Raw genomic sequence first — 27,228 nt, 5'->3', positions numbered from 1 at the left:
AAGAGCTAGAAAAGGGCACTGGTTAGACAATCCAGTTTCATTCTTTCATTTTATAAGATGGAAAAGTAGGGCCCTGAGAGGTCAAGGGAGCTGTTCAAAGTCCCAGAACTTGTGAGTGATGGAGTCAAAACCACCAGCAATGGCTCTCAATCTCTAGCAATGACATTGTACTGTCTCACTGAAATAGGATTCCATCTGTATGTAACTGAAACTTAACATAAGGGATTCCCTTCATGTCCAAAATCCAAGACCAAATTGGTTATTTCTGTGATATTCTCATCCAACCAAAGGTAAAAGGTCCACAGAATTTGTATCTCCTTTAACTAAATTCTCTACAAAAAGAATATTAAAAATAACAGTAGAAAAAATCTGTTTGGTCTAATATTATTGAAAAATACATATAAGAGGACCTATTGAATCATTTACCTTTTAAATCCTAAGGTGTCCAGTTATATGACTACAAAGTATTGCAATGAGGATCACAGACTATCTGCAGTTCTTCTCTTTTAACTCAGAAACTATTTGTCTATCAGTACAGGTAAGAGTTATTTATACTTCATGAAACATATAGTCTTTAAGAATGTGAAAGTTACAAATGATCAGAAATGTCCACTGGGACACAGCCATGTCACCTGTGCATGCTCAGTCTTCAAAAAAGCAAAGTGTACTCCCAGTTGCAAAGGACCATCTCTGCTTTACCAGATTCATTTCTCCTAACATACTCACCTTGGAGAGCACAGCACACACCTGTCCTTTCCCCATGTCACTATCCCTGTTGGTGTCCTTGAAGGAATGGTTACACTTAGTCCTGGGACTTGTTCTAAACAGAACACTGGGGCTCATGTAAACCTACAGTGGTGAGCCAGCTCGGTGTTCTGGCCCTGAAAACAGAAAACAATGAGCCAGTTCCCATGTAGGAACTATGACAAGCATAGAAAGGTGAGGTTAATCACTGAATTTTATATTAAAATAAACATATATCTTCAATTTCCAATGTTTAATTATTTGGCACCTTACCCAAGGTTTTCCCCTTGGAAAATACTAAATACTGATATAAGCTAGACCTTTATGTTTCAGGTCTTCTATAAGTAATCCCCCAGATAATAAATCCAGAAAAGAAGACAGTGGATTGCATTTTTCCATAAAGCTATGTCTGGCAATATAATTGTTCCAATTTCTTGTATTATATCTTTCACTGTTGTATTATATCTTTCACTGTGTGCTGTTGTCTAAGTGTTTTTCTAGTGAGCTCTTCAGCAATGTCATTTAGTAAAATGAGAATAAAAGAACAATTTGCTGATAGGATTAATTCAAGGGAGGAAACTCCATAGTCATGCATACAGTCCTGAGCCCCCAAGGAACTTACCTTCCAAGTAGTTTCCAAAATTGTACTTATTATGAAAACCATCAGCCTTTTAGTGCTGGATAAGGCTTGAGAATTTTCTAGTGATGCCTCCCCATTTTACATGTAAGGAAGTCAAAATTTGGAGAAGTCAACTTCATTTGGACGCATGGGACAGTGACTTGGCTTCCAGTTCCAGCACTTACCTTTATCCATACAACCTGGGGCAAGCCACATAATCACTGAACCTCACTTTACTCAGTTGTAAAATGGGTGTAAAATCTCCATGTAACAGAATTATAAATTTGTTGTGATTCACCTAGGAGTTGGACCTGGAAGTCAAGTGTCTCTGTCTTCATATGTTAGGACACTTCTTTTGACTACACTGGTCTCCCCTTCCCAAACCTTCCCAATCCCTATTCTGTTTTTACACTCATGAGTATGAGAATGCCTCCTGAAACTCAGATAATCAAGAACCCCAAACTCAGCTCCTAGAGGAAAGCAAACCAAAAGAGAGAAGAAATTTGAGACAGAAAAGAAGGAATGAATGAGGACTGTGTTGCTGAGAGTGACTTGTAATCAGCTTTTAAAGTGTAGATGAAGGAAGGGGGCCCAGGGCAATTGCGTACTTGGCCAAGGTTATAAAGTTTTTTGACTGGCAGAGCCTAAACCCATGACCTCTGACCTGTGGTCAATACTTTTGCAAGACTCCCCTCTAACCTGACTTGGTTTGGCTCTGAGTAAGCTTGTCTTTTCCAGGCACATCTTTTCAATATGCCACACAGAAGAACAAGTGTCTAGATTTACAACAGACACAGACTGAATGATCCTGGGCTAGTTGCTCTAGAAGCAGACCTGTGCCTTGTTGTTCAGTTGCTAAGTCATGTCCCACTCTTTTTGACCCCATGGACTGCAGCATACTGGCTTCCTTGTCCTTCACTATCTCCTGGAGTTTGTTTAAACTCATGTCCCTTGAGTTGATGATGCCATCCAACCATCTCATCCTCTGTTATTCCCTTCTCCTCCTGCTTTCAATCTTTCCCAGCATCAGGATCTTTTCCAAAGAGTCAGCTCTTTGTGTGGTGACTCATTGGTGTGCCTAGCTGTTCTAAAAATGGGAGGAGACAGTCAAAACACACAGAGACACTTATGTGGAAGGTTCTGGAACTCTGTGAGCAGGGCTTCTGTTTATAAGATCCAGAAATGAGACTCTCCCCCAATAAGAAGTCACAGGCAAAGTCACTTATCCACACAGGAATCAGAATAGCCTGGAAGTCACACTTCATCTGGTCAGGGGACAGGTTCTTCCTATAAACCATGAAGCCAAATGTAAAGCAACCAAGTGGTTGGAGAAAGGACAGCCACTCTTAGGCAGGAATCTGGTTTTCTTAAAAGTGAGAGGATTTGGCCAAGAGATCTCCCAGGTCAGGTTCTCTCTCTCTGTATCCATGTTGTCTCACAACCTACAAACTCCCTTTCTGAGGGCCAGGGAACTCCTGTATTTTTCTCCTGAAGGACTTAAGCAGCTGCTGGAAACTCAGTGTGTCTACCTCCGCCCTTGACCAGCCTGTAGGTATGTGAAGGAAGCACTTCACACTGTAACCAGAGACTAAGCATTAACCAACTCATGTGGGTAGATGACTCTCCCAAATGGTCAGACATGCTCATGTACCTCTCATGGCACTGGGACTGCTATAGGCAGGAGCACAGGGAAAGCATGTGCTTTGAAGTCCAACAGAACCACACTCAAAACTCTGCTCATCTCACTGGCTGAGTGACTTCGGATAAGTTACTTCTCTTCCTTGAGCAGTAAAACTGGAGCAAATAATGTCTGCCTCTCCAGACTCTTGGAGAATGATGGAAAGCAACACACAAAGATAAATCAGTGCTCTGCACATAGATGATGCTGGATAAATGTTAGCTCCCTTTCTTCTCTTTAGTATTAGCCTGCTAATCCCAAACTTCTCTAACAAATAGCTTGAGCCACTAAAGTGTGACTTTCAATTTTCTTTCCCAAGAAGACTAGCTTTTACAAACTGAATGTGTCTTCCTCCAAATTCATATGTTGTTTTAGTCGCTCAGTCATATCTGACTCTTTGCAAACCCATGGGCTGTAGCCCACCAGGCTACTCTCTGTCCATAGAGTTCTCCAGGCAAGAATACTGGAGTAGATTGCCATTCCCTTCTCCACCAAATTCATATATTGAAGCTTTAACTCCATGTGATGGTTAGGGGTGAGGCCTTTTCAGGTAATTAGGTTTGAATGAGGTCATGAGTCCCTATAACGGGATTAGTGTCCTAAGAAGAGGAAGAGATACCAGAGGTCTCACTCTCTGTCTCTTTCTCCTCTCTCTGAAGTGAAGAAATGAAAGTCACTCAGTTGTATCCAACTCTTTGCTGTCTCATGGACTATATAGTCCATGGAAATCTCCAGGCGAGAATACTAGAGTGGGTAGCTGTTCCCTTCTCCAGGGGATCTTCCTAACCCAGGGATTGAACCCACATCTCCCACATTGCAAATAGATTCTTTACCAACTGAGCCACAAGGGAAGCCCAAGAATACTGGAGTGGGTAGCCTATCCCTTCTCCAGTGGATCTTCCCGACCCAGGAATCGAACCAGGGTCTTGCGCATGGCTGGTGGATTCTTTACCAACTGAGCTATCAGGGAAGCCCTCTCCGCTCTCTGTCAATCTGCCTGTCTCTCTCTCTCTCTGTATACAACGAGAAGCGATCAGGTGAGCACACAGTGAGATGACAGTCATCTGTGAGTCAGGAAGAGGGCCCTCACCGAGAACCAAATCTGCCAGCATCTTGACCTTGGACTTTCCAGCCTCCAAAACTGTGGAAAGTAGACGTCTATTGTTTAAGCGAAGATATCTGCCTTGCTGTGTTCCAGGTGAGGAACTGAGACATTAAGACACAACAAAGCTGGCCTGAGGGATCACAGGCAAGAGCCAGGCTAGGAGAGGAGAGCAGGGCTGCTTTTCTGCCTCTTGGAAGATGTAGCCATGTGCTCCGGCATCCTGGCTCTGCCCCCTTCATCTGGCCACAATACCTTGTGGTATTACAACTTTTGAATGTTAAGAAACCTTATATTTCCTCAAGTATCAGTACTTAATGTTTCGTTCCACACATAAAACTCTTTGAGTAGAAAGCTGCTGGCCCTCTTGTCAGAGGTAATTTCTCAAGGCTCTGCACAGGATTTAACGGGAGCCATATGGTTAAGTCCGTCAACCCTCCCAGAAAGCATTCCCCTGAAGGGCCTCATAAATGTTCTCGGGGCTGTGAAAGACCCAGCAACTTTCTAACAATAAAGCAATGTTCATGGCTGTGATATTCTGCAACACACAAAGCAGGAAATAATGGCTTCGGGTCTGAATTACTTAAAGGAGGCTTCAAGCTGTCCTGGAGAGGGGTGTGGGTGTGGGGGCAGGGAGTGATAAGCCGGGACCTGCTGGCTGCTGCATCCAGGAGGAAGAAGGTTGGCCTGCGCCCTGCTAGCACTGGCCTGCGGTGGGCAGTGACAGTCTAATTCATGCTGTTGATCTGTGGAGTTTAAGAAAACTCTTCATAATGGATGTATACACCTATGCATATACAGAACAAGCATACTCACACTGTGAAATGTGAAAGTGTTGGTAGCTTAGTCATGTCCAATTCTTTGTGACCGCATGGACTGTAGCCTGCTAGGCTCCTCTGTCCATGAACTCTTCCAGGCAAGAATACTGGAGTGAGTAGCCATTCCCTTCTCCAGGGGATCTTCCCAACCCAGGGATTGAACCCGGGTCTCCTGCACTGCAGGCAAATTCTTTACAGTATGAGTCAACTGTAAGCTGATGTTTCACATAAGTTTTCTTTAAGCAGTGCCTTTTTGTGATGGCATCATTTACTGACCTTTCCCTTCCCTTTTTTCAGAAAGACAGACACAGAAATCCTTGAATCAATTAACATTCCCATCTCAATGGACACCTCAAGCATCGACAGCAACTCGTACAAAAAACCACATGACTTTCTCCAACAGGCAAAGTGGCATTGTTTTTTACATCAATAAGTTCTGAGATGTGATAAACTCTTCTTTTATTACTGTTATTTTTTTTAAAAAAAAGCTCAGAAAGGGTGAGAGAAATACAATTGTATTATGATGAGTATCAGTTCCTTTTTATTTTTACAAGATTTGCTATATTTTCTATAAATTTCTGGCCAAATCTTAGATCTACGTTGCCTAAATACAGCTTTATGCAAACAGAGTGTATGATGAAACAGCTAATATACCTAGAAAGATACATGTGCCAAGACTAAAACTGGCATAAAATCAGAGAGAGGTTTTATATATACATGCTGTCAAACATATTTTCAAATTTCTTGATATCCTAACTAGAATATTCCAGAAAAGACCAGATATCTTCTTTTCAAATATCAGCCTCGGTAGGAACATTTGTATATCCTGATGTTAGATATATCACATCTACACTGTAAACAATTACTGGCAAATAATTTTTTTACCAATAATCTAACAAGCTTATGCATTTGCCAATTCCACAGGGAGAACTAAATCTATAGAACATTCTGAATACAGGAAGAAATTTTATGGACTATTTTGGAAGTGCTTCTCACAACCTGTCAGAACTCTGTACTGATATCCATTGTTATAGATCACCTCATTCCATATTACTTTCATTGTCTTCCTAAAAAAATTACCAAGCATGAATTATCTAATAACATTGGTCCATAAAGAGAAATAGGTTTCTCTAGGAATTTGCTGTTGTTCAGTTGCTATGTCATGTCCAACTCTTTTGCAACCCCATGGAATGCAGCCTGCCAGACTCCTCTGTCCATGGGATTATCCCAGACAAGACTATTGGAGTGGGTTGCCATTTCCTTCTCTAGAAGATCTTCCTAATCCAGGGATCAAACCTGTGTCTCCTGCTTGACAGGCGGATTATTAAGCACTGAGCCACCAAGGAAAGCTAGGATCTATTAAAATTGTAGCCACCTTCTCAATTGATTGCTGGCTCCTACAAAAATTTCTCATATGAGGAAAGAGAGAGAGAGACAGAATTAGAGAGAGAGAATTTATACTACTGATACCTGCTCTTCCACCATGCTCTCAGGAGTTGCAGACTGGATCCTGAATTAATGAGCCTGTTACATGATCTCTAATAAAAAAAAATTACTAGAGGAGAGATACTGCTTGGAATCTGCCACATATTTGGTCCAAGGGAGAATCGATTTCATCTGTATTTAACACATGCTTGTTTTCTGTCTCGCTTGTCTCCCCCACACCCCATGGCTCCCTCTTTTTCTTTTTCCATCTGGAAAACTTATCTCCTAAAACGCTACCATCAATCAGCCAAAGGCACTCTTCTCGACAGGGTGTCTGCCAGTTTGACTAAGCACAAGTAGTCACTAGTTTGGGGATGCCTCCCACACTCTCCAACACTGTGTGTTTTTCTAGCCTGCCTAACCACACGAGTGCAATTTGGGATATTTATACTTACCTCCAGTTTCTATCGCGATAAAAAGCACTACTTGGACAGAACTGGGCATTGGCGATGGAAGGGGGTGATAGAGGACAGACTGAAGTTTGCCCACGTGATTTGTCTATCTCAGACTTTTGCATTTCCACCCATTTGGTCCTACGTTGACTCAGTGCCTGCTCCAAAAATATGAAAATCAAATGCTCACAAGGATGCCTACACTCTGTCCTACAAATCTTCCTTAGGAGCAGGCACTGTTCCCATTTCCAGTCCTTCATGTCAATATCACTCCCAATACATTTAAACCTCTAAGTTTAAATACAGCATGAAGGGGGGATGGTGGCAGAAAGGAGAATAAAAGTGGGATTGGCAACAGAAACCCAGCACTAGTCAAAGGGAAGAAAAGGGGGGAACGGGAGATGGGTGGCCCCCTCTCTCTCCCGCAAAGTTCTATTTGTGAAGACGCCCACTGGCCACAGCAAAAAAGCCCTGTGCGTGGGCACAGGTGGGTCCCAGCCTCTCTGGCTGGGTGCAGCTTAAGCACGGAGCCTGAATGAAGACTTTCATTGCTGTTTGCTGTTTTTGTTGGCCAGTAGCCATGGCAAACATTTGCAGGTGGCTTGGCCAGATTTTGACACTTAAATATTTGAGGTTGTGATAAAAATCAGAATATTACTACAATATGGTTCTGTGCAGCCTCAGAGGGGAAAAAAAAAAAAGAAAGAAAACTATCTGCAGTTTCAAATGCTCATTTAAAGACACAGTCTCCAGAGGGAACTCATGTTTTAAAATAAGTACTCATTTCCTCTTTGCTGAGAGAAATAAAAGAGTCAGCCGTCCCCAAATGTTACCACCTAGAGTTTCATTCTGAATCTACTGGTGAGATGGGTTGCTGAGCCCCCATGATCATCCGGGCAAGGTTTTAGATGGGTCACATGGAGAAAAATGGAAATGATGGGGTGTGGGGGTTGGAATCAACATGGCAAACACAACAGGGAAGAATCTGAAGCAAGAAACAGCCTCCCTCAAGTTTGGCAAGGAGACAGAGTCCTGAAAGTGACAATTATCTCCTAGAAAACACCAGGAGAGACACATAACACCCCAGGACTGGGAATAAACGGGAAGTCAGAGTGGGTCGGGAGATGGCACATACCCCCACCTGACAGGGCACAGTGACACAGCCTAGAAATGTCATCCAACTGTGCAGCCCTGGCCAGCTGGCTAAATTATTGACAGAGTCAACACCCATCTTAGAATTTAGTGCTAACCCTTAAAAGATTGTTTCACAAAAACCACCATTGTACTAACAATGGCCAAAAACTAAGGGCCTCCAAGAGGGAAGTTAGGGGGCAGGAGGCAGAAGAACTCCAGGGGAGAAGGAATGCTGTAAAAATGCTAATAAAATCTAGCACATTTTATGTTTTTTCCCCTTGAAAGAAAAATAAAATAATTATAATTAGCTCACCTAGCTGTGAATTGTTTGCCCAAAGCCAAGCCACTGGAGTGAAGGAGTCCCTTGAGACTGAGATGCTGTCTTTAATGACCCCACCTTCTTAGTATATTACAGGTTCTTGCTTTGGACGGAGAAGCATTTACTCCCATAGACATTTGAGAAAAAAAAGATTCTTTCACAGACACACTTGCAACTTTAGCACTGGCTTATTCCAACAAAACCAAGCATTCGAATGGCCAGATTAATTTTCTGTTTCTTGAATGGGAAACCAAAGGTTCCCATGGCAAACTCACAACATAGTTATTACCCACAACTCTCACTTGTTAAGATTTGTCTTTATATGTCACAACTCATCCTGATAAGTTGAGAAATGTGAGAGACAAGGTACCCTTTCTAGTGTATTCTGAGGAGGGATAAGCCATTGTCCCTAGTGCTCCCTCTGGGTGGGGAATTCTTATACACTTTTAAAACAAGGAAGGGAAAAGATACTGACAAAGAGTGAGATAGCTTCTAATTTTTTCTTAAAATCTACTATTCTACATATCTACTATTCAGTGGAAAATTCAAACTAAATTCTGATATGCACACCAAATACAGCAAGCTCCCATTCCTATTTTAAACAGAGAATTCTAGGAACAAGGAGCAAGGAGTTCTCAGCATCCAGCAACATAAATTTATCATAGCTCTTTGGCTTAAGTTACTACTTTTTCTTCCTAAGATCCCAAGCACTCTTAAATTTTTTATTTCCTTTTCACATTACTCTTGTGAGGGTGGAGAGAAGACACACCATCCTCATTCTGGAGAGCAGGAAGCTGGGCCAGAAGTTTGCATTTCTAAGAAGCTCCTGGGTAATACCCATGCTGCCAGTCCTCAGACCACACTCTGAGTAACAAGGACCAAGAGCTATCACATGATACTCAGGAGTCAGTGCTTGTGCCATGCCATGATACAGTATCTGGGAGCATTCTACCTATTTTTCTCAATGCTTCAGTATTTTCTTTTTTACATAAATGAGAAGGATAGGGTCTGCCTTCTTTGTTTTGTCTTCTCCAGGATTGAATATGAACCAGTGCAGAAAGAGAGGCGAGCTAATGAGAAGGTATTAATATTAACAAGGGAAAGAAGCAAGAAGAATCATCAGAGAGAAGGAGGACTGTGGAAACATACCAGAGAGACGGGTGTTGGACATTGGTCTTAGGAATGGAGGCACATACTCTGTTAGCGAGGAAGCTGGGTGGGTGACACTTCCCTCCACCATCCTCAAGCATTTGTCCTGAGAACTACACTCTGCTCCCAACATCCAAGGGGTTTCCCCACAGTCACTTTAAGGTTCAAGAATCTTCTCTGAAGGAACAATGACACAGAACGACTTGCTCTTCTCTTCAGAGCCACGGTCAAAGAGCTTCTACCAAACAGAGACCCCCTCTACCTTTCTCCCATCAAAAACATCACTCTGAGCTCTAGGCAGTATCACACAGCGAGGAAAACCAACTTCTGTCTTATCCAACCTGCAGACTAGAAACCAGAAGAAAGTCCAGAAGCTGCCCTGAGCTCTGGCCAGGACCCAGAGACAACCGAGGAGATCTCCTTACCCGATCTGGCGGTTGGTGGAAGGGGCCTGCGTGATGACAGAGCTGGACTGGGGTGACGGCATGGCTTGCTGAATCACAACGCTGGTGTCATGGTTGGGCATCCGGGCGCTGCCGAGCTGGTGAGCTCCAGGCCCCGCCATGGCCCCACCAACAGGGTTATGCATCGAGATATTCTGCCCAGAGAAGACAGAGGGGAAAGGGTCAGAAGAGGTTAATGCTTTATTCTGCTCTCAGGCTTTCAAAGGCCAAACTGGGGAATCTGGTCATGTCAACTAAATACAGAGTTATGGCTTCTGGCAAGCCATGGGTCCATTTATTTTGTTATAACTTACAGCTTCAAGGAGATGAAAAATAACTATTCGCCTTAAGAGTAAGGCACATAAGAAAATACCTGGAAGTTCACTAATCACCCTGCCACCTCCCATGTGAGGTTTAGTGCATATCTGCTCTGACTCGGGGTGATATATATTCCATTTGAAAATGATTTCTGTGGTAAGTGCATAACATTATGATTTAGTGAAAAGCCATTCAGCACCCTGCTTTGAATGACAAGCACACTTGTTATTTTTTATTTTTCAGTCCTATACGAGTAACCACCTCTTTTTTTTCCCCAGGAAACTACTTTTCTCAATCATAATCTGAGCATGCATGACCCAAGCTCAACAACCTAGGGAGTGAGGATGTTGACGGTGAAAGACAACAGGGTGTCTGGGGTTCAGTGATGAGAGTGAGTTACAGCTCTCTATTGTTTTCCCATAAGATAAATCTCTAATACTTCGGTTGAATCATGGAATACTGACAACACTTGTTCACCTGTTTACTTGTTCACTGTCTTTTCCTCTAGAACATACAATGTTTGTGTTCATGACTCTATCCCATGGGGACTGGAGCACAGTAGGCATTCAGTAAACACACCTACATACATGAATAAAGTAGGGAAGAAAATAATGGCACAACCGAGTCACTTGAGTGACTTAACATCCTGTCTTTATTTCTGGTGACATGAGTGAAAGCTTCTTTGTTTAAAATTCAAAAGTAAGGTAAAGTATGGGCTTCTCAGGTGGCACTAGTGGTAAAGAACCTGCCTGCCAATTCAGGAGACATAAGAGACACAGGTTCGATCCCTGGGTTGGGATGATCCCCTGGAAGAGGGAAACCCACTCCACTATTCTTACATGGAGAATCCCATGGACAGAGGAGCCTGGAGGGCTACAATCCACAGGGTCGCAAAGAGTTGCACGTGACTGAAATGACTTAGCATGCATGCAAGGTAAAATATGCATGATAAAGCTAGCTTAAAAGACAGTGCTTATTCTTTTTTATTGGAGGATAATTGCTTTACAGTGTTACAGTGGTCTCTGCCATGCACCAATGCAAATCAGTCATAATTTTATATATATATATATATATATATCCCCTCCCTGTTGAGCCTCCCTCCTCCCGCCATCCCAACTCTTTAGGTCATCACAGAGTGCGAGGCTGGGCTTCCTGTGCTATACAGCAGCTTATGCTAGTTATTTATTTCACATGTGATAGTGTATGTAAGTCAATGCTTAGAAAAGAATGTCACTGGGGCAAGAAGAGAGGATTCACGCTGAGGCATAAGAGGGCTGAAATGTGAGAAATTCAGAACCTAGTAAAGAAAAAGAAAGTACAGGACAAAGTTACATAAGTCAGTGGGCCACTGAAAACATCCAAGTACAGCTCCTTAGCCTAGAAGGGTATGGAAATCTGAGAGGTCAGTTGGACAGTGGGCTGAGGATGACAGGAAAGAAATGGAGTGTCACTAGCAATTTACTAGAGGAAAAATAGCTATCTGTCTGTGCTTTGGGGTTAGCAAAGAAGAAAATAAACAGTACTCAGGAGAACAGGAAGTGGTTCTTTGAAGTTCTTCTGCAAAGAACAGGATTTCCTGCACTATGTGTTAAATGATGGTGATAACATATATGGTGGCGGGGGTGGTTGTGTCCATCACTTTGCACCTTTCCCAGGTTTCTGATTTCTAAATCCTGACCACACAGTCTGTCCAGAGTCCAGATGGCAACTGGGCACCTGGCTTAGACTGTGAGCTGACTGTGTTGTCGGGGGTCCCAAAGGCATGAACAGGTTTAGACATACACACACATGATCCAAAGGCTCCTGTTATATACTGGAAGATTTTTCTGACATGGGAAAATATTGTGGTTGGTTAAAGTAAGATGAAAGGAAATAGTGATTTGTATTGGGGTGGCAGCACAGGGATATGCTTGAGTTATTTTTATGGGATCTAGAGGTCTAAAGAATCAAATGAAAAGTAATACTGAAAATAAAGATAATCATTATTTCTTTCAAAGGTGAACCTCAACAAACTCATTTTCCGAGGTCTTAGTGTGAGGTTGTGATGAAGTAAACATTGCAAGTATTATTTTTCCATTGTTTAGATCCTTCAAGATATTCAAAATTTTTCATCTTGTTCACAGTCACCTATTTTGTTAATAATAGATCTCAGGCACAGAAGGATTTCTGACTTTCATTTTATTATTTCTGTTGTGCTAGTGAAAGTTATCAACAGAGCCATATGATTTTAAAAATAATCTTCTTTAAGTTCATGACAATAATATAAAATGTCTAAACCCTTTTTGAGTTACCTTTGGCATCTCTTTTCTATCACCCCCACGTGGAGTCCCCAAGTACCATAAATTCAATGCAAGCATCATTCTTCTCTTTCTGTCTCTTCTTCCACCAACTTCTACCCAACCATCATCATCTTCTTTCCTGGGTTCAACAAGCGCTCTCCAAACCAGGCCCCTGTCACTCACTTTGACTTCCTTTCCTCCTCCTTCCCATACTACAGCCACAGTCATCTTTTCAAAAGGCAAAACCAAGCACATAACATACAGATCCCTCTACATTGCCCACCCTCTCCAGGCTGCTTAGATGGCTTCTCATGGTTCAGAAGACCCTAACAGCACTCTCTGCATGATCTTCAAGGCCTGCATGAGAGCCTCCCGACCTCCCCAGCTCATCTCACACCACCTTCACTCTCGCTCCCTGTGATTCACTCCACCTGCAGGAATTTCCCTGCTCTCATCCTGCTCCATATGTCGGTACAGGGCTGAACATGCTGTTTCTGCTACCTGTGCTCTTTCCCTACCTGCACCTTCAAATCACAAACTGAGCATCACGTGAGAACGCCTTCCCTGACCTCTCCAAGAATGAGCACCATCTCCCCCTCCTTCACGGCACTTTACACAAGTTCACAATTGTCTTTGATTATTTGACTAAAATCTGTTGCTCCCTCTAGAATATAAGCAAGATGAGAGAAGGGACTAAATTTGACTTTACTCCACACTGAGTCTCTGTTGCCCAGATCAGTGCCCAGCATAAGGTAGGCACACAGTAAACTATAGAGAATGAGTAAACTATAAAATGACATGCCTGAAATATTCAGTATGATGAAATCTTATCTTTTATTTCCTGGGTGAATTTTGAGAATGTGAGCTCTCTTGTCTGTTTACTTTAAAATCTCAAAGTATGATCACAATAAGAGAAGTTAAGATACGTTAGATATTAGAGAAATAGGATCAGAATTAAGAAGAAAGCCACAAACCTGGAACATACACTGGAAATCAAAGTCTTTGAGAAGACACTGAATGAGCCCTTGAAGGAAAGTACTTAGAAATGAACTTCAAGTCTTTGAGCACTTTGGCTCAAATGATATGTCCATAATAATTCTTTACCTTCACCATGAAAACCAAGAAAACCTTTGTTCAAAGTTTTTGAAACGTGATACAAAGAAATTGGTTTGATTTATTCAGAGTGAAGCATGTTAAATGAGAGAGAGAGAAATACCTTTCCCCTCAAAAAGTCTAGGAATGTTGTCTGAGAATCATTAAAAAGAATAAAAAAGACTACCAGGAATATACTTCACACACATCCCCACCAACATTTTTAAAGAGATCTCTTTGTCTCTGTGATATCCTTCAGAGATGGAAAAAACTCCTAAAAGTTATGCTATTCTTCAAAAATCTCCTTTCTCCCCCACATATGAAATCTGCAAATTCTCCAGCCTCCTCCCCCAAGACCCAGAGAGTAATTTCAAAACATTTTGGAAAAATAAACAAATTTAACCAAGCATTATCATTTTGCATAAAGAGAAGATGATTTTTTTTCTTTCAGCATTACATAGTAACTCAAACATGAAATTACTTTCTGAATTCACATTTTCCTAATTATGGGTTCAAAACCTGTCTTCCTCGATAAAAGAATGGCATTTTATCTTTAGATGAATTAAATATCCAATTTCAAAAACACAAAGAGTGACTGTATCTCGCCGAGCTATTTTTGTTAGTATAGGTGCATAGACTCTGAGCTGGTGAAACAATGTTACCAATCAGTGATGGATGTCAATATACAGGGAAGAATCTGGGGGTTCAACCTTTGCCCTTTCCTTGTTCAACATTTTTATCAACAGCTTGGATGAAGATGTAAATTCATGCTTGTCAAATCTGTCGTTGACACAATATTGGGAGGCATCACTAACATTCTGGATAGTAGAACATGGTTTTACTGGAGCCAACTGTGTGATCTGGCCTCCAAAAATGCTAACATAAATCTAGGTTGCTGTAGGACAAGTGCAAAGTCCAGATCAAGGGAAGTAATTATTTCACTGTCGAGTACATCGGACTGACCACATTTGGCCACCACATTTTAAGGGGGAAATTGACAAATAGGCGGGAATGAAAGCAATGGAGGCATCCAAAATACATCACAGAAGAGTGGTAGAAGAATCAGGGAATATTTAGTCTGAAGAAAAGAAGGCTTAGAGGTCATGCTAACTGTCTTCAAATATTTGCGGTATTAGACATAGTCTATGTTGCTCCAGAGGGCATAATTTCAAAAAAAATGGGATCAAGATGATAAACGCCAACAATAACTATAATTTGAGTACCTATTGAAGCAGCTATTATGTTAGATACTTTATAAACTGCTCCTCTAATCCTCACAATGGTGGCTCAGAGGTTAAAGCATCTGCCTGCAATGCAGGAGACCTGGGTTCAGTCCCTGGGTTGGGAAGATCCCCTGGAGAAGGAAATGGCAACCCACTCCAGTATTCTTGCCTGGAGAACCCCATGGACGGAGGAGCCTGGTGGGCTACAGTTCATGGGGTCGCAGAGTCAGACATGACTGAGCGACTTCACTTCACTTCACTAATCCACACAATGACACTGTAAGATAGGCATTACTATTCTAATTTTAAGATGAGAAAAAGAGTAAAACTCTACACCATTGCTAATACCATTCCATTTCCCTCTGGCCACACGCACTCCTTCTGGACTGGCACTTTAAAAATAGAAATAAGACCTTTAGTTGGGATAAAGTTACCAATATGTAGGGATAACCAAAGACAAAACAAGTTGCCTTATAAAGTACTGAGCTTCTAAGCATCAGATTTAAGCTGGTAGGGACTAGTGGACATCTGTAAAGGATGTCACCAAGAGGATTCTTACAGCCTGAGGGAGATGGCACTAAATGATCTCTAAGGTCTCTTCTTGCTAAGATTCTCTCACAATACATGGTTTATAATTTGGCTCAGATGCTTCCAAATAATTAGTAACCTGTGATAATTTTGAAAATATACTGCCTTAGCAGTTAGGAGGTCTCTTCCAGTTCAGTCTCTCTACCCCTCCTTATAGTCATATAACCTGCATAAATCATTCAGCTCCCCTTGACTTCACATGGTCCCCATGATCTTTTCCAGCTCTGCCACTCTACATGTCTTTCTATGTTACATTTTATGAGACACTACATATCCACACAGACTTTTTAGACTTGATTCAAGGACTTACAAACATTGATTTTCCTCCATAACCATAAGTTTTTGCAGAAATGAGCTTTCCAAAAATTATAGCTTTCCACCAGACCCAAGAGATCATGATTGAGGGAACAGACCTAACAAAATAAAATTTCACAAACACCAAAGATGAAAAAGCTTCTCAGAAGAAACCATTTTCACCTAAATTTTCCCCCTCTTTAGTTTAGATTTCTCTGCATGTCCTTGGCCTTCTTCTTTTCCTTATGTCCTGCAATATACCTTGCTCTCCATTTACTGTTGTTCTGAGACATAAAGGGTGTGTGAATGGGATGAGAACTGGGGTAATAATGAGTCTTGATTGCATAGTCAGTGAGTTTGAGGTAGAGTGGTAATTGTTCAACATGCATGGGCTTGGAAACCAATATTGAAAAAACAACCTGATGTATATGAACATAAGTCCACACTCTTACAAATAACTATAATTTCAGGGTGTGGTGCAGGATGAAGGGAGGTGGACCACAAATGAAAGTGAAGGTTGGAGCATACAGACAAAATGATGTTGATTCCCATAAAGTCCCCAAGTGTTATCTTCAAATCTATATTCTTTCCAACTGCCAAGGTGTGGAGACTTTATAAGCCACGCGTTTACAAGATGAGTTGTGCAATCTTAGAATTGTCTGCATCTTAATGATGCCCAGGCAGTTAGGAAGACTTTCAGAACTTCTCCAGTGTAAACATCCATGAACTGCATCCAAAAGATGTCTGAGACTTTGATAGAATAACAAAGGTTTTAACCTTCTGGAAGATCTAGGCTCTCTGGAAGTGTTGGAGAGACTCTAGAGGGTCTTGACTCCTTTCTGGTGCTCTTGAGAGCTGTAATGGTATGAGTATTTTGAATCCTACTGAGAAGATGGGCTGTTCCATGACAAAGGAGACAGCGTGGAATTATATGAGGCATGGCTGGGGTTGCAGGAGAACAGGGGCCATGCAGGCTGCCTCTCTCTCCTTAGCATAGTCGCAAGTGCAGGATGGACCACAAAGATAAGACATTATCTCAGGCAACCTCTGCAGGAGAGGAAGGGAAAGGAGAGCACAGGGCACTGTGAAAACTCCAGCTTTGACGTGTACCTTTAATTCTGTTTTGTCACTTATCCCTGGAGAATTCTAAGGAGGAACAAATTACACAAAGAAAACATGAGCAGTGCCATCGAGCTCAAGTTCGCTTCAGCACTATACCATCTGGGACACGTTATTAAGTTTTTGGAGCCATACCTTCTTCATCTCTAAAATGGAGATAACCATCTAGTGGACAGGATTGTAGTGAGTTTCACATGAGATAACAGATACTCCATCATAGTACCTGACAGCAAATGTGCACTTCTTTCCTTTCAGTAAAGTTCAGAATGTGAGGCTTAGACAGTAAATGGTTAATTCTGGGTGGCTACTCCCTATGACTGATTATTAACATAAATATTATAAGTAATGGCTAACACACAGCCTGAACATATGTCCAAAATCTCATTTAATCCTTATCATCAGTCTAGAAGTTTGGTATGATTATTACCTCCATTTTACAGAAGAGGAAATTGATGCATAGAGAGGTTGCTACTGCTACTGCTGCTAAGTCACTTCAGTCGTGTTTGACTCTGTGTGACCCCATAGACGGCAGCCCACCAGGCTCCCACGTCCCTGGCATTCTCCAGGCAAGGACACTGGAGTGGGTTGCCATTTCCTTCTCCAATGCATGAAAGTGAAAAGTGAAAGTGAAGTCGCTCAGTCGTGTCCGACTCTAAGTGACCCCATGGACTGCAGCCTACCAGGCTCCTCCGCCCATGGGATTTTCCAGGCAAGGGTACTGGAGTGGGATGCCATTGCCTTCTCTGATAGAGAGGTTAAGAGTCCTCAAAGTCACACAATGAGGAAGTGGACAAGCTGGGAACTAGGCAGCTTGGCTTCAGAATCCACACTGCCTCTACAGTCTCTCTTTAAAATATTTTCTAGTGGAAAGTGACACAGCAAAATATATAAAGTATATCTGATATCATTGCTATGGATGTTAAAAGAAGTGAACAACTGATGCTATAGTATATGATCCTGAGAATTAGAGTCTATCTGTCATACCACTAATTTGGATCAATGTCATCACCACAGCCTTCACAGCTAGCAAAGCCTGGGAATATACCATTAATTCATTTCAAAGTGATTGATCAATAACCCTTGTCTCAAGGTCATTTTGGCTGCATAAGCATTTCTAAACTGATTTACTATGAAGAATACAGATTAGAATTAGGGAGGGAAAACTAGTTCAAAAAGCGTTGATCAATACTTTCACCAAATTATCGAAACAACCAACCAACCATGACTAGCTCACTCTACGATGAGAGTTCACCTTCCTTAAAAGTTTCCCAGAGCTCAGAGAAAGCCTGAGAAAGAGATAATGTTTCTGACACTTGGATCAAGTTAGACTTCTAAGGCAACTTCTCTTGCAATGGGTAGAAAGGCAGCTCGCACAGTGATGTAACCCTCAGTGGTCTTAGCCCACTCCCACTTTTCTAGGAAGCAGGCAGCACCTCCTAACTGGGGCTCTATATGTCAGTCTGCAGGACACACAGCAGCAAGATCTGATCCGTCTGACTGGTCCACACTCTCCTCCAATCCCAGACCTCTGTCATCCTTTCTAATACTGGGTTTCAGGCAACAGAGCCCTGAAGCACCCCTGTAAGCATTTTATAGCTATTCATTTAATATTGTTGTAAAATGTTTAAGACAATAAACCTCTTCTTAGAAGCTACCCATGACTGTGAGAAACAGTCTTTGGGTCTGTCTCAAAGATCCTCCTCCTTCCTGTTTAGATTCTCAGGGCCCTGAACTGTTCATGTCTCTGCTCTCATCTCCCATGTGACTGTCTTGACTGCACCTGCTAAATACAATCATATGGAAAAGAAGAAATGAAATGGCACGAGGACTTCATTCAGCTTACTAGAATCACAGTGGAGCAAATGTCTGGTGTTTCTGTATTTACAGATAATCCTGGAAGTTAGAAACTCATCTAACACCACTGAAAATGATATTGTCAGCACTGCTCTCTGGTAAAGTTCCTCCTTTCTCAAGGAACTTCTTCCAGAAAGCTTCGCATTCATTCCATCATGGCATCAGCCTATTTAAACACTTCCACTGGCCATCCATGACCTCCTATGAGCACCTTCAAGTTGATTTCAGCATTTTACATTCTAGCTGCCATCGATCTTTCCCACTTCACCTCCTGCCAACCCATCTTCCCCTTCCTCTCCCCTACCACTGACACACACAGACTTTGATGTTTTTTGACTATCCTAAATCGTTGCATGTCTCTTTTCTACCTTTGCACATAACATTTCCTCTCTGAAGTCAACCCAAGCATCAAGGTCCAGCTCCAATGCTCCCTCCTCTGTGGAGCCTTCCACCACTTCTGGCTCTGTTAATTCCCCGCTCTGCTCCCCCATAGTGCCTTATCCACACCTCCATCAGAAAGCCTGATTTATTTTTACAAATGCTTCTTCCAGGAAACTTGGAGAAGGGAATATTCCATGTTCATCTGAGAACTGCCAGTGCCATGAACTTCATAGATGTGCAATAAATTCCATTATTCAGTGAATAAAGGAATGATGTGTGATCTTGAGCAAGTTTATAGCTTCTCTTTAGTTTTCTCAGTCATTACACAGAAACAACCCTGCCTTGTAGGATTTTTATAAAGATTAAGTTAGGTAATATAAATACAGAGCTGAGTGAAATGTTGGATACATTAAATGTCCAATAAAAGTTAGTAGTCATTATTATAATTATCATTATTATTATCATGATTACTACAATGCTAACACTACCTCCCTAACTAAAGATATGCCCCCTGTTATTTTCTTCCTCAGCACCCAGATCTTTTCCTTTATAGCCTCTCTCAATGAGCAACTGTGATAATCATTATTTCCAGGTCATGATATTATAATCAATTGACCACTCCTTTGTCCTCCATCTTATCCCATACATACTTCTTTCAAAGTTCCTATAACACACAGGTACATTTACTTCTATAATTCAGGTCAGTTTCCCCTTCCAGCTATGAACACTCTAGTGACAGGGACAGGTCTGATTTCTTATCATTGTCCTCAGGGCTTAATACAATGGCTATCACATAGATGCTTGCTGAGTGAGTAAACAGTAAGTATAGCCAATGTCGAGGAAAGAGGAGAAAAAAAAAGAAAAAGTAAGTGCTCTTTTAGAGGACCTACAGTTTAGAGAAAATATGGAAATTTAGGGAAAGAAGGGGATGAAAAACAAATGAGTCAGAAAAATATCTTTTTAAAAAAATTTATTTATTTTAATTAGAGGCTAATTACTTTATAATATTGTATTGGTTTTGCCATACATCATCTTTATACACATACAAACAAGAAAGAAGGAAAGACACATCATCTAGAGCTGATGAGAGCACTAAGTAGAGGGCAAAGGGCTAGTCAACAGGTCTGAGTTTCCATCTGATCCACCATTAAGCACGTGATCTTGCTTAACTTCTTCAGTCTGTTGATTCTGCCTCCATAACGATTCCCACAGCTGTTTTCTTTGCTTTCCCACCAGCTCCAGAATTTCATCATCACCTATCCTGATCACATAGTAACTTCTTATTTTCAGTGCACCATATTATAAATTCCAGGAAGCAAGGACAGTGCCTGTCTCATTTTCTCCTCTATTGCCAGTGCCTAAGCTCCATACCTGGAAGCCCAGGTAGCCCAGCTAAAGAACCTGCCTGCCGAAGCAGGAGACTCAGGTTTGCTCCCTGGGTGGGGAAGGTCCCCTGGAGGAGGGTATGGCAACCCACTCCAGTATACTTGCCTGGAGAATCCCACGGACAGAGGAGCCTGGTGAACTACAGTCAATGGGGTCACAAAGAGTCGGACATAACTGAAGCAACTGAACACGCACACACGTGCAAGCTCCATGCCTGGCACAGAACGAGATGACCAATGAGTAAATGGATGAATGAATTATGATTCCCGAGGTGATGATATGGAAATAAAGAGCAATCAATCTGTAATTTCCTCGTCTGTGTTGGGCACATGGCTGTCGTAGCCTGAGATATAAAGAGAGACCACTTGTGAATTTGGGTCCTCATGAAGTCCTTATCCGGAGAAGGCAATGGCACCCCACTCCAGTACTTTTGCCTAGAAAATCCCATGGACGGAGGAGCCTGGTGGGCTGCAGTCCATGGGGTCGCGAAGAGTCGGATACGACTGAGCACCTTCACTTTCACTTTTCACTTTCATGCATTGGAGAAGGAAATGGCAACCCACTCCAATGTTCTTGCCTGGAGAATCCCAGGGATGGGAAAGCCTGGTGGGCTGCCGTCTATGGGGTTGCACAGAGTCGGACACGACTGAAGCGATTTAGCAGCAGCAGCAGCAGCAGCAGAAGTCCTTATCAACACGCAGAGGCCAGGACACAGCTCAACAGTCTCCTCAAACTGCCACATGTATGGTCAACGCAAACAAGAGCACCCTGGCTGAAGACAGGCCATCGTTAGCAACTAGGAAATAGGGCCCAAAAGTCAGAGCTAAGTGATTAAAAACAAGTGAAACCTGGGGTCCTGGGACGGGTAAGGAAAGGTAAGCAGATGGCACCAATGCTATCGCCAGGCTCGTGCTTCTGTGTGGCCTGGGGAGTTTTTGAAAGGGGGCTTTAATATGAAAGCAACACCAAGTACACAGGAAAATTCTGGGAAGTCATCCTGTACCTGGTTTGGCTGTGCAGGAGGCAAGCGGTCCATTTTAGAATCACTAAGTAAATTTCTCTCCCTGCCTTATTGAAAAAGTAAAATTACTAAAAATAAGTGCATGTAAAACTCCTACAGGGATGATGAAAGTCTATTTCTTTAGCATTTCTTTTTTTTTTTTAAGATTTTTTTTTTTTCTGATGAGGACCATTTTTAAAGTCATTATCAAATTTGTTACGATATTGCTTCTGTTTTACGTTTTTTTGTGTTTTTTTTTAGGCTGTGAGGCATGGGGGAAATCTTATCTCCCTGACTAAGGATGGAATCCACACCCTCTGCGTTGGAAGGTGAAGTCTTAACCACTGGCCTACCAGAGAACTTCTCTTCAACATTTCTAAGAAAATCAAATACTTGCTTAATGACCAGAAATATAAAGGTGGCACCTCCAGCACAGGTCTAAGGAGAAACTCTCCCTAGCCTTTCCCAGGCCCCCGCATCCCTCAGTTCTTCTCTCACAGCCAAAAGAGACAGAAGGTAGGGCTGGCCACTAAAATGAATTTGCCTGAAAACTCCCCTAACTGGAGCACTGGTTGGGCATCTGCATTCCTGAATATTTGGCAACATTATGCTCTGAACATAACATAGAAATGTGATCCTCAGCGGGAAGGAAAAAGTACTACAAGATAGACTTCCTCCTGTGAAACAATAGAGAATGAAGAGGCTCCCACTTCATGCTGCTGCTGGTGGAACCCGTCAGGTGACTCTCCGTGAATGAACTTGCTTTGTAAATTGTTTAGAGCTTCACAAACCTAAGTTTCTGCGAGGCTGTTCTAAGGATCAATATTAATAAAGCAGCATATTTCTATATGGGAAGTGGCTCTTGGATAAGTACTTTTTGAATCGCCACTGCTTCCAAGGAAACTGAATCATAGCTACTAGTGTTTCAAATCTTAAGACAAAACCCAAATGCCATTATCCAACAGGAAAAATTGGTGAGAGATGCAGTTTATTTTATTCGATGGAATCCTGATGTAAAGAGATAACATTTCTCTCTTGACCACAGCGAACCAAATAGCACTTGTGTAGTGCAGGGGAACTGGCCACAGAGGGATGTGACAGTCCCCAAAGAAGCTTCTGGAAATCCTGTCTGAATATTAAGAGACCAATTTCTTAAAAATGTTCTAGTGGGAACTTGGGTTCTCTGGATCCTCAGGTGTCCAGAGGAGCACAGTAGGGGTCAATGAGATGGTTTCCATGTTTATAGAGTCTGCAAGGTACATCCCCAACCTACGAGACATCACCCACCACTGTGACCTCATTTCCTACCACCTCTCACCTTATTCACTCTGTTCCAGACTTGTACTCCCTGACACTCTGCTAGCACATGGGAGCCTTGATGCCACCACCCCCACAGGCTAGAGGCATCTTTACATTATTCTCATAGCTACCTCCCTCACCTCTTCCAAATGTTTGCTCAAACATTACCTCCCAGTGAGGCCTATGTCTGAGGCCTGGCCACACTGTTTGCTATTACAACTCTGCCTCCTTGAGTCCTTATTTCCCTTACTTCATCCATTCATTCCCATTCATAACACCCATTCCTCTCTCACTCATTTCAATCCAAAAGCACCAGACCATTTCAGATCCTAATTCTTAAAACAAGAACTCAAGAAAAGAAAAATATACAAAAAAATCCAATGACTTTACTTATTTATTTATTTTTGACCACCAAGAATCTCTTTTATGACTTTCCTCCCTTGGATCTCATGCTTCTAAAACACTTCCTTAAAAGTCTGAATTCATTTTTCTATACAACTTGTCTTTTGAAGCTTTTACATCCCTTGATTACTAAAATCCCATTTCACTCCACTGTACCATCAGATACTATTTCACAATGTTGATAAAATCCTAGTCAAACAGAAAGAAGCTCATACTTTAGGTTATCTGGAGGACTTACTACAGATAAAGGCACAATTTCAATTAGAATGTTGGACCTCTGCATCACTTGAGGTCCCAGTAGGAAACAGAAATGGCATGCTCAAAATGGGTAATTCTAGGAGTGATTAATAAAGGAATCTGGCTTCCCAGGCGGCACTAGTGGTAAAGAACCTGCCTGCCAATGCAGGAGACGGGGGTTCGATCCCTGGGTCGGGAAGATGCCCTGGAAGAAGGCAAGGAAACCCACTGCAATATTCTTGCCTGCAGAATCCCATGGACAGAGGAGCCTGACAGGCTACAGTCCACAGGGGCACAAAGAGTTGGACACGACTGAAGCGACTTAGCACGCACCCATAATAAAGGAACTAGTTGCAAAGTTGTAGACAGAATGCAGAAAAGCACAAGCCACAGTGTAGCACCCTGGGGCCACTTTCAGCAGGGAGCTGTTAGCATCCCCAGGCTTCTGTGAGTGAGAGAAATGACAGACTATTGGGATCAGAGGAGAGAAGAGGTTAGCAGGACCAGGGGAGGAGAGAGAGCTGTGTGGAGAGGGCACCTGGCCAGAACTGTGACCCTCAGTCAAAAGAGGCAACTAACCAGAGAAGCTGGGAGAATAGACCCACAGGCTCGCCTTCTTCCCTTTCCGGAAACCTGTCATAGTGCCCCTGTGGCCATAGGCCCAGATCAGTAGGAAAACACAGGTTAAAGGTGTTCATTCATGCAGTGTAAACAGGTCAGCCTTGCAAGGAAGACAGTGGAGTGGAGAAGGGGGAAATGGGCCTGGATGGACAATCAGAAATTATGCAGCACAACTATGTTCCGATTAAATTTGTATTATCTTATGTTTGCATATATATATATATATATATACTATTATATTATTAATAATATATATTTATATGTACACAAGGGACCTAAAAGATCAGAAACCCCAGTTTGGAACCCATGACATTTTTCACTCCATCCTACCTACTATAATTAAAAAAAACCCAGAGTTATCTGTATCCTTATTTCCTTTCCTTTGATTTGAACCATCTAAGGGCAGGACTTCACTAACTGAACTTGCTCTGCATTTACCCATGTACCTAACAAGCCGTGATTGGACTGATAAAAACAACAGAAGGCAGAGCTGAGACGCACCCATCTCACATGTGCCCAGGTAACCCAGCTCCACCCCACAACGATGAGCCGGGACAAGCTTCTCTGAACCCAGCTACACACCTTCAACACAAGGTCTTACTTTTAGGCCACAGCTTCCGATTCGTCTACATTCCTCCTGGTAGAACAATCAGGTTTGGAATAAGAACAGCTTTCTGTGTGGGAGTCACAGAAGGAAGAATTTGGCACCTGGTGTATATGTACCATAAAGCCATTACCGTGCTGAGCTCAACTCTCCTTCTGCCAGCTATTGGATGGGAGGAAAGTAAGTACATTTAGAAGCTGCATTTTTCTACCCTGGACAGTCAGGATTTATGGGCTGGCTTGCTAAGTAAGCACTAAAAGCCAATGAAATATTTGTATTTAGATGATCTCCCCCGGCAACCTCTTATTCTTGTGTTAGGACATGAAATCTTCAGGGCCTTCATCTTCAGCAACTCGAACATTCTATAATTTGCCATCTTGGGCTCACTTTTGTCCTACTGTGCCATTTCTCCACTGACAGGTTTAAGGTGGAATAAATGTACTGATTAGTTGATAGGCTAAGAAAGAGTATTTCAAAACCTAAAACAAAGATGAGATCTCAGGAGAGTCAGAGACCCACAGGAGAAACACACCCGGGTATGTGGGTGGTTCAGTGGTAGAATTCTCACTTGCCACTTGGGACACTGGGTTCAATTCTAAGCTCATGCAAAAAAAAGGAAAGAAAAGATACACACACAAATTGTAGTTTTTAGTGAGTCCTTGGACAAAAGGCCTATGTCTTTCCCTTTGCACTGATACTCATATCCTCAAGCTGATGATATACGTAAGTTTGTTTACTTTTTGCCCCACAAATATATATGTATATGTGTACACATATATGTCCATATGTACACATATATATGACTATTGTCTGATTATTTTGAAAGAAACCCAATTGTAGGCCTAAGTATTAAAAAAAATACATATACTTTTCACAGGTGTTTTCATACCTGTGTTGTTTACTAGTCACTTTATGAAATAGTTTCAAATCCTTATAGATAAATTCAGAAACGTAAATAGAATCTCAGTATACAAAGCCACTTTAAAGGTTTATAATCATTAGTAAAAGGCATATTCATCGGGGCTTTTCAGGTGGCACAGTGGTAGAGAATCTGCCTGCCAGTGCAGGAGACACAGGAGATGCAGGTTTAAACCCTGGGTCAGGAAGATCCCCTGGAGAAGAAAATGGCTAGCCATTCCAGTATTCTCACCTGGAAAAATCCCATGGACAGAGGAGCCTGCTGGGCTACAGTCCATGGGGTCACAAAGAGTTGGACATGGCTGAATGACTGAGCAAAAAAGGCACATTCAGGGCAAAAGATGAAAGACATTTTATTTGAATTGCTTGCATTACCTTCACCTTGATTAAGCAGCTTTGATTACAAGTAAGTTCTGTATTTATACATTATACCAGTTTCTCTGGGTAGATAATTCTCCATCCCATTTTTAATGGAAAAACAACATTTAGGCATCAAATCTAATCATCTGCTGGCAGAAGAGACCACTTCTTCAAGCCTTGTCCTGTATGTCGCTCCATTTATTCCAACATTCTTTCACATCTCCACATCTGATGGAGGTTTAGGCTCCAATGTTTGAAGAAGTACTAACATGGTCCCTTTTCTCTCTTCTCTCTCGTTTACTGGGATGAGAACCATCAAGAATTCTTCTTAAAGGTCTTTTTAGTGCTGTTTCATGGTAGCTGAGGGAAAAGACCTAAGAGACGCTGAGGTCTTCTCTGTGTAGAGAGAATTCAGGAACCCTATCTTTCCCGTACATGCAAGCTTTAGGGAAGCTTCCTACACACACACACACACACACACACACACACACACACACACACATAGTACTGCATACTCTTCCCAAAACAACTCTAGTACACTGAGCTCCAGCATAGGCCGAACAAAATTCAGTGGAGGCTGAAGAGTGTGTGCTGGGGGGTGCATCAGGCTGAGATGGGTGCTCAGACAATGTTGGAAGGAGGAGGATGAAATGCTTACAGTCTTTTATCTTAATTTTTGTGATATGATCCAATTATATCTATCCAATCAGTTCAGTTCAATTCAGTTGCTCAGTTGTGTCCGACTGTTTGTGACTCCATGGACTGCAGCACACCAGGTTTCCCAGTCCATCACCAACTCCCGGAGCTTGCTCAAACTCATGTCCATTGAGTCAGTGATGCCATCTAACCATCTCATCCTCTTTCGTCCCCTTCTCTGCCTGCCTTAGATCTTTCCCAGCATCAGGATCTTTTCCAATGAGTCAGTTCTTAGCATCAGGTGGCCAAAGTATTGGAGTTTCAGCTTCAGCATCAGTCTTTCCAATGAATATTCAGGGCTGATTGCCTTTAGGATTGACTGGTTTGATGTCTTTGTAGTCCAAGGGACTCTCAAGAGTCTTCTCCAACACCACAGTTCAAAAGCATCAATTATTCAGCACTCAGCTTTCTTTATGGTCCAACTCTCACATCCATACATGACTACTGGAAAAACCACAGCTTTGACTAGATGGACCTTTGCTGGCAGAGTAATGTCTCTGTTTTTTAATATTCTGTCTAGGTTGGTTGTAGCTTTTCTTCCAAGAAGCAAGCATGTGAGATGAGTGAAAATGTGCAATAGTTTAAGCATTCTTTGGCATTGCCTTTCTTTGGGATTGTAATGAAAACTGACCTTTTCTAGTCCTGTGGCCACTGCTGAGTTTTCCCAATTTGCT

General features: G+C 42.1%; 1 protein-coding gene across 2 annotated transcripts in view; it reads right to left on the bottom strand.

Annotated features, from left to right (window-relative positions):
• CREB5 (cAMP responsive element binding protein 5) overlaps positions 1–27,228 on the bottom strand; it is a 439,577-nt gene that overhangs the window by 258,231 nt on the left and 154,118 nt on the right. For both annotated transcript variants that reach the window (XM_070369471.1, XM_070369473.1), the window contains exon 5: positions 9,866–10,038. In XM_070369471.1, coding sequence (XP_070225572.1) covers positions 9,866–10,038 — 173 coding nt within the window. The remainder of the gene's footprint in view (positions 1–9,865; positions 10,039–27,228) is intronic.

This window comes from Bos mutus, chromosome 4, assembly GCF_027580195.1.
Source record: "Bos mutus isolate GX-2022 chromosome 4, NWIPB_WYAK_1.1, whole genome shotgun sequence".
Classification (NCBI taxonomy): Eukaryota; Metazoa; Chordata; class Mammalia; order Artiodactyla; family Bovidae; genus Bos; species Bos mutus.
This window is presented reverse-complemented; position numbering and strand designations above follow the sequence as displayed.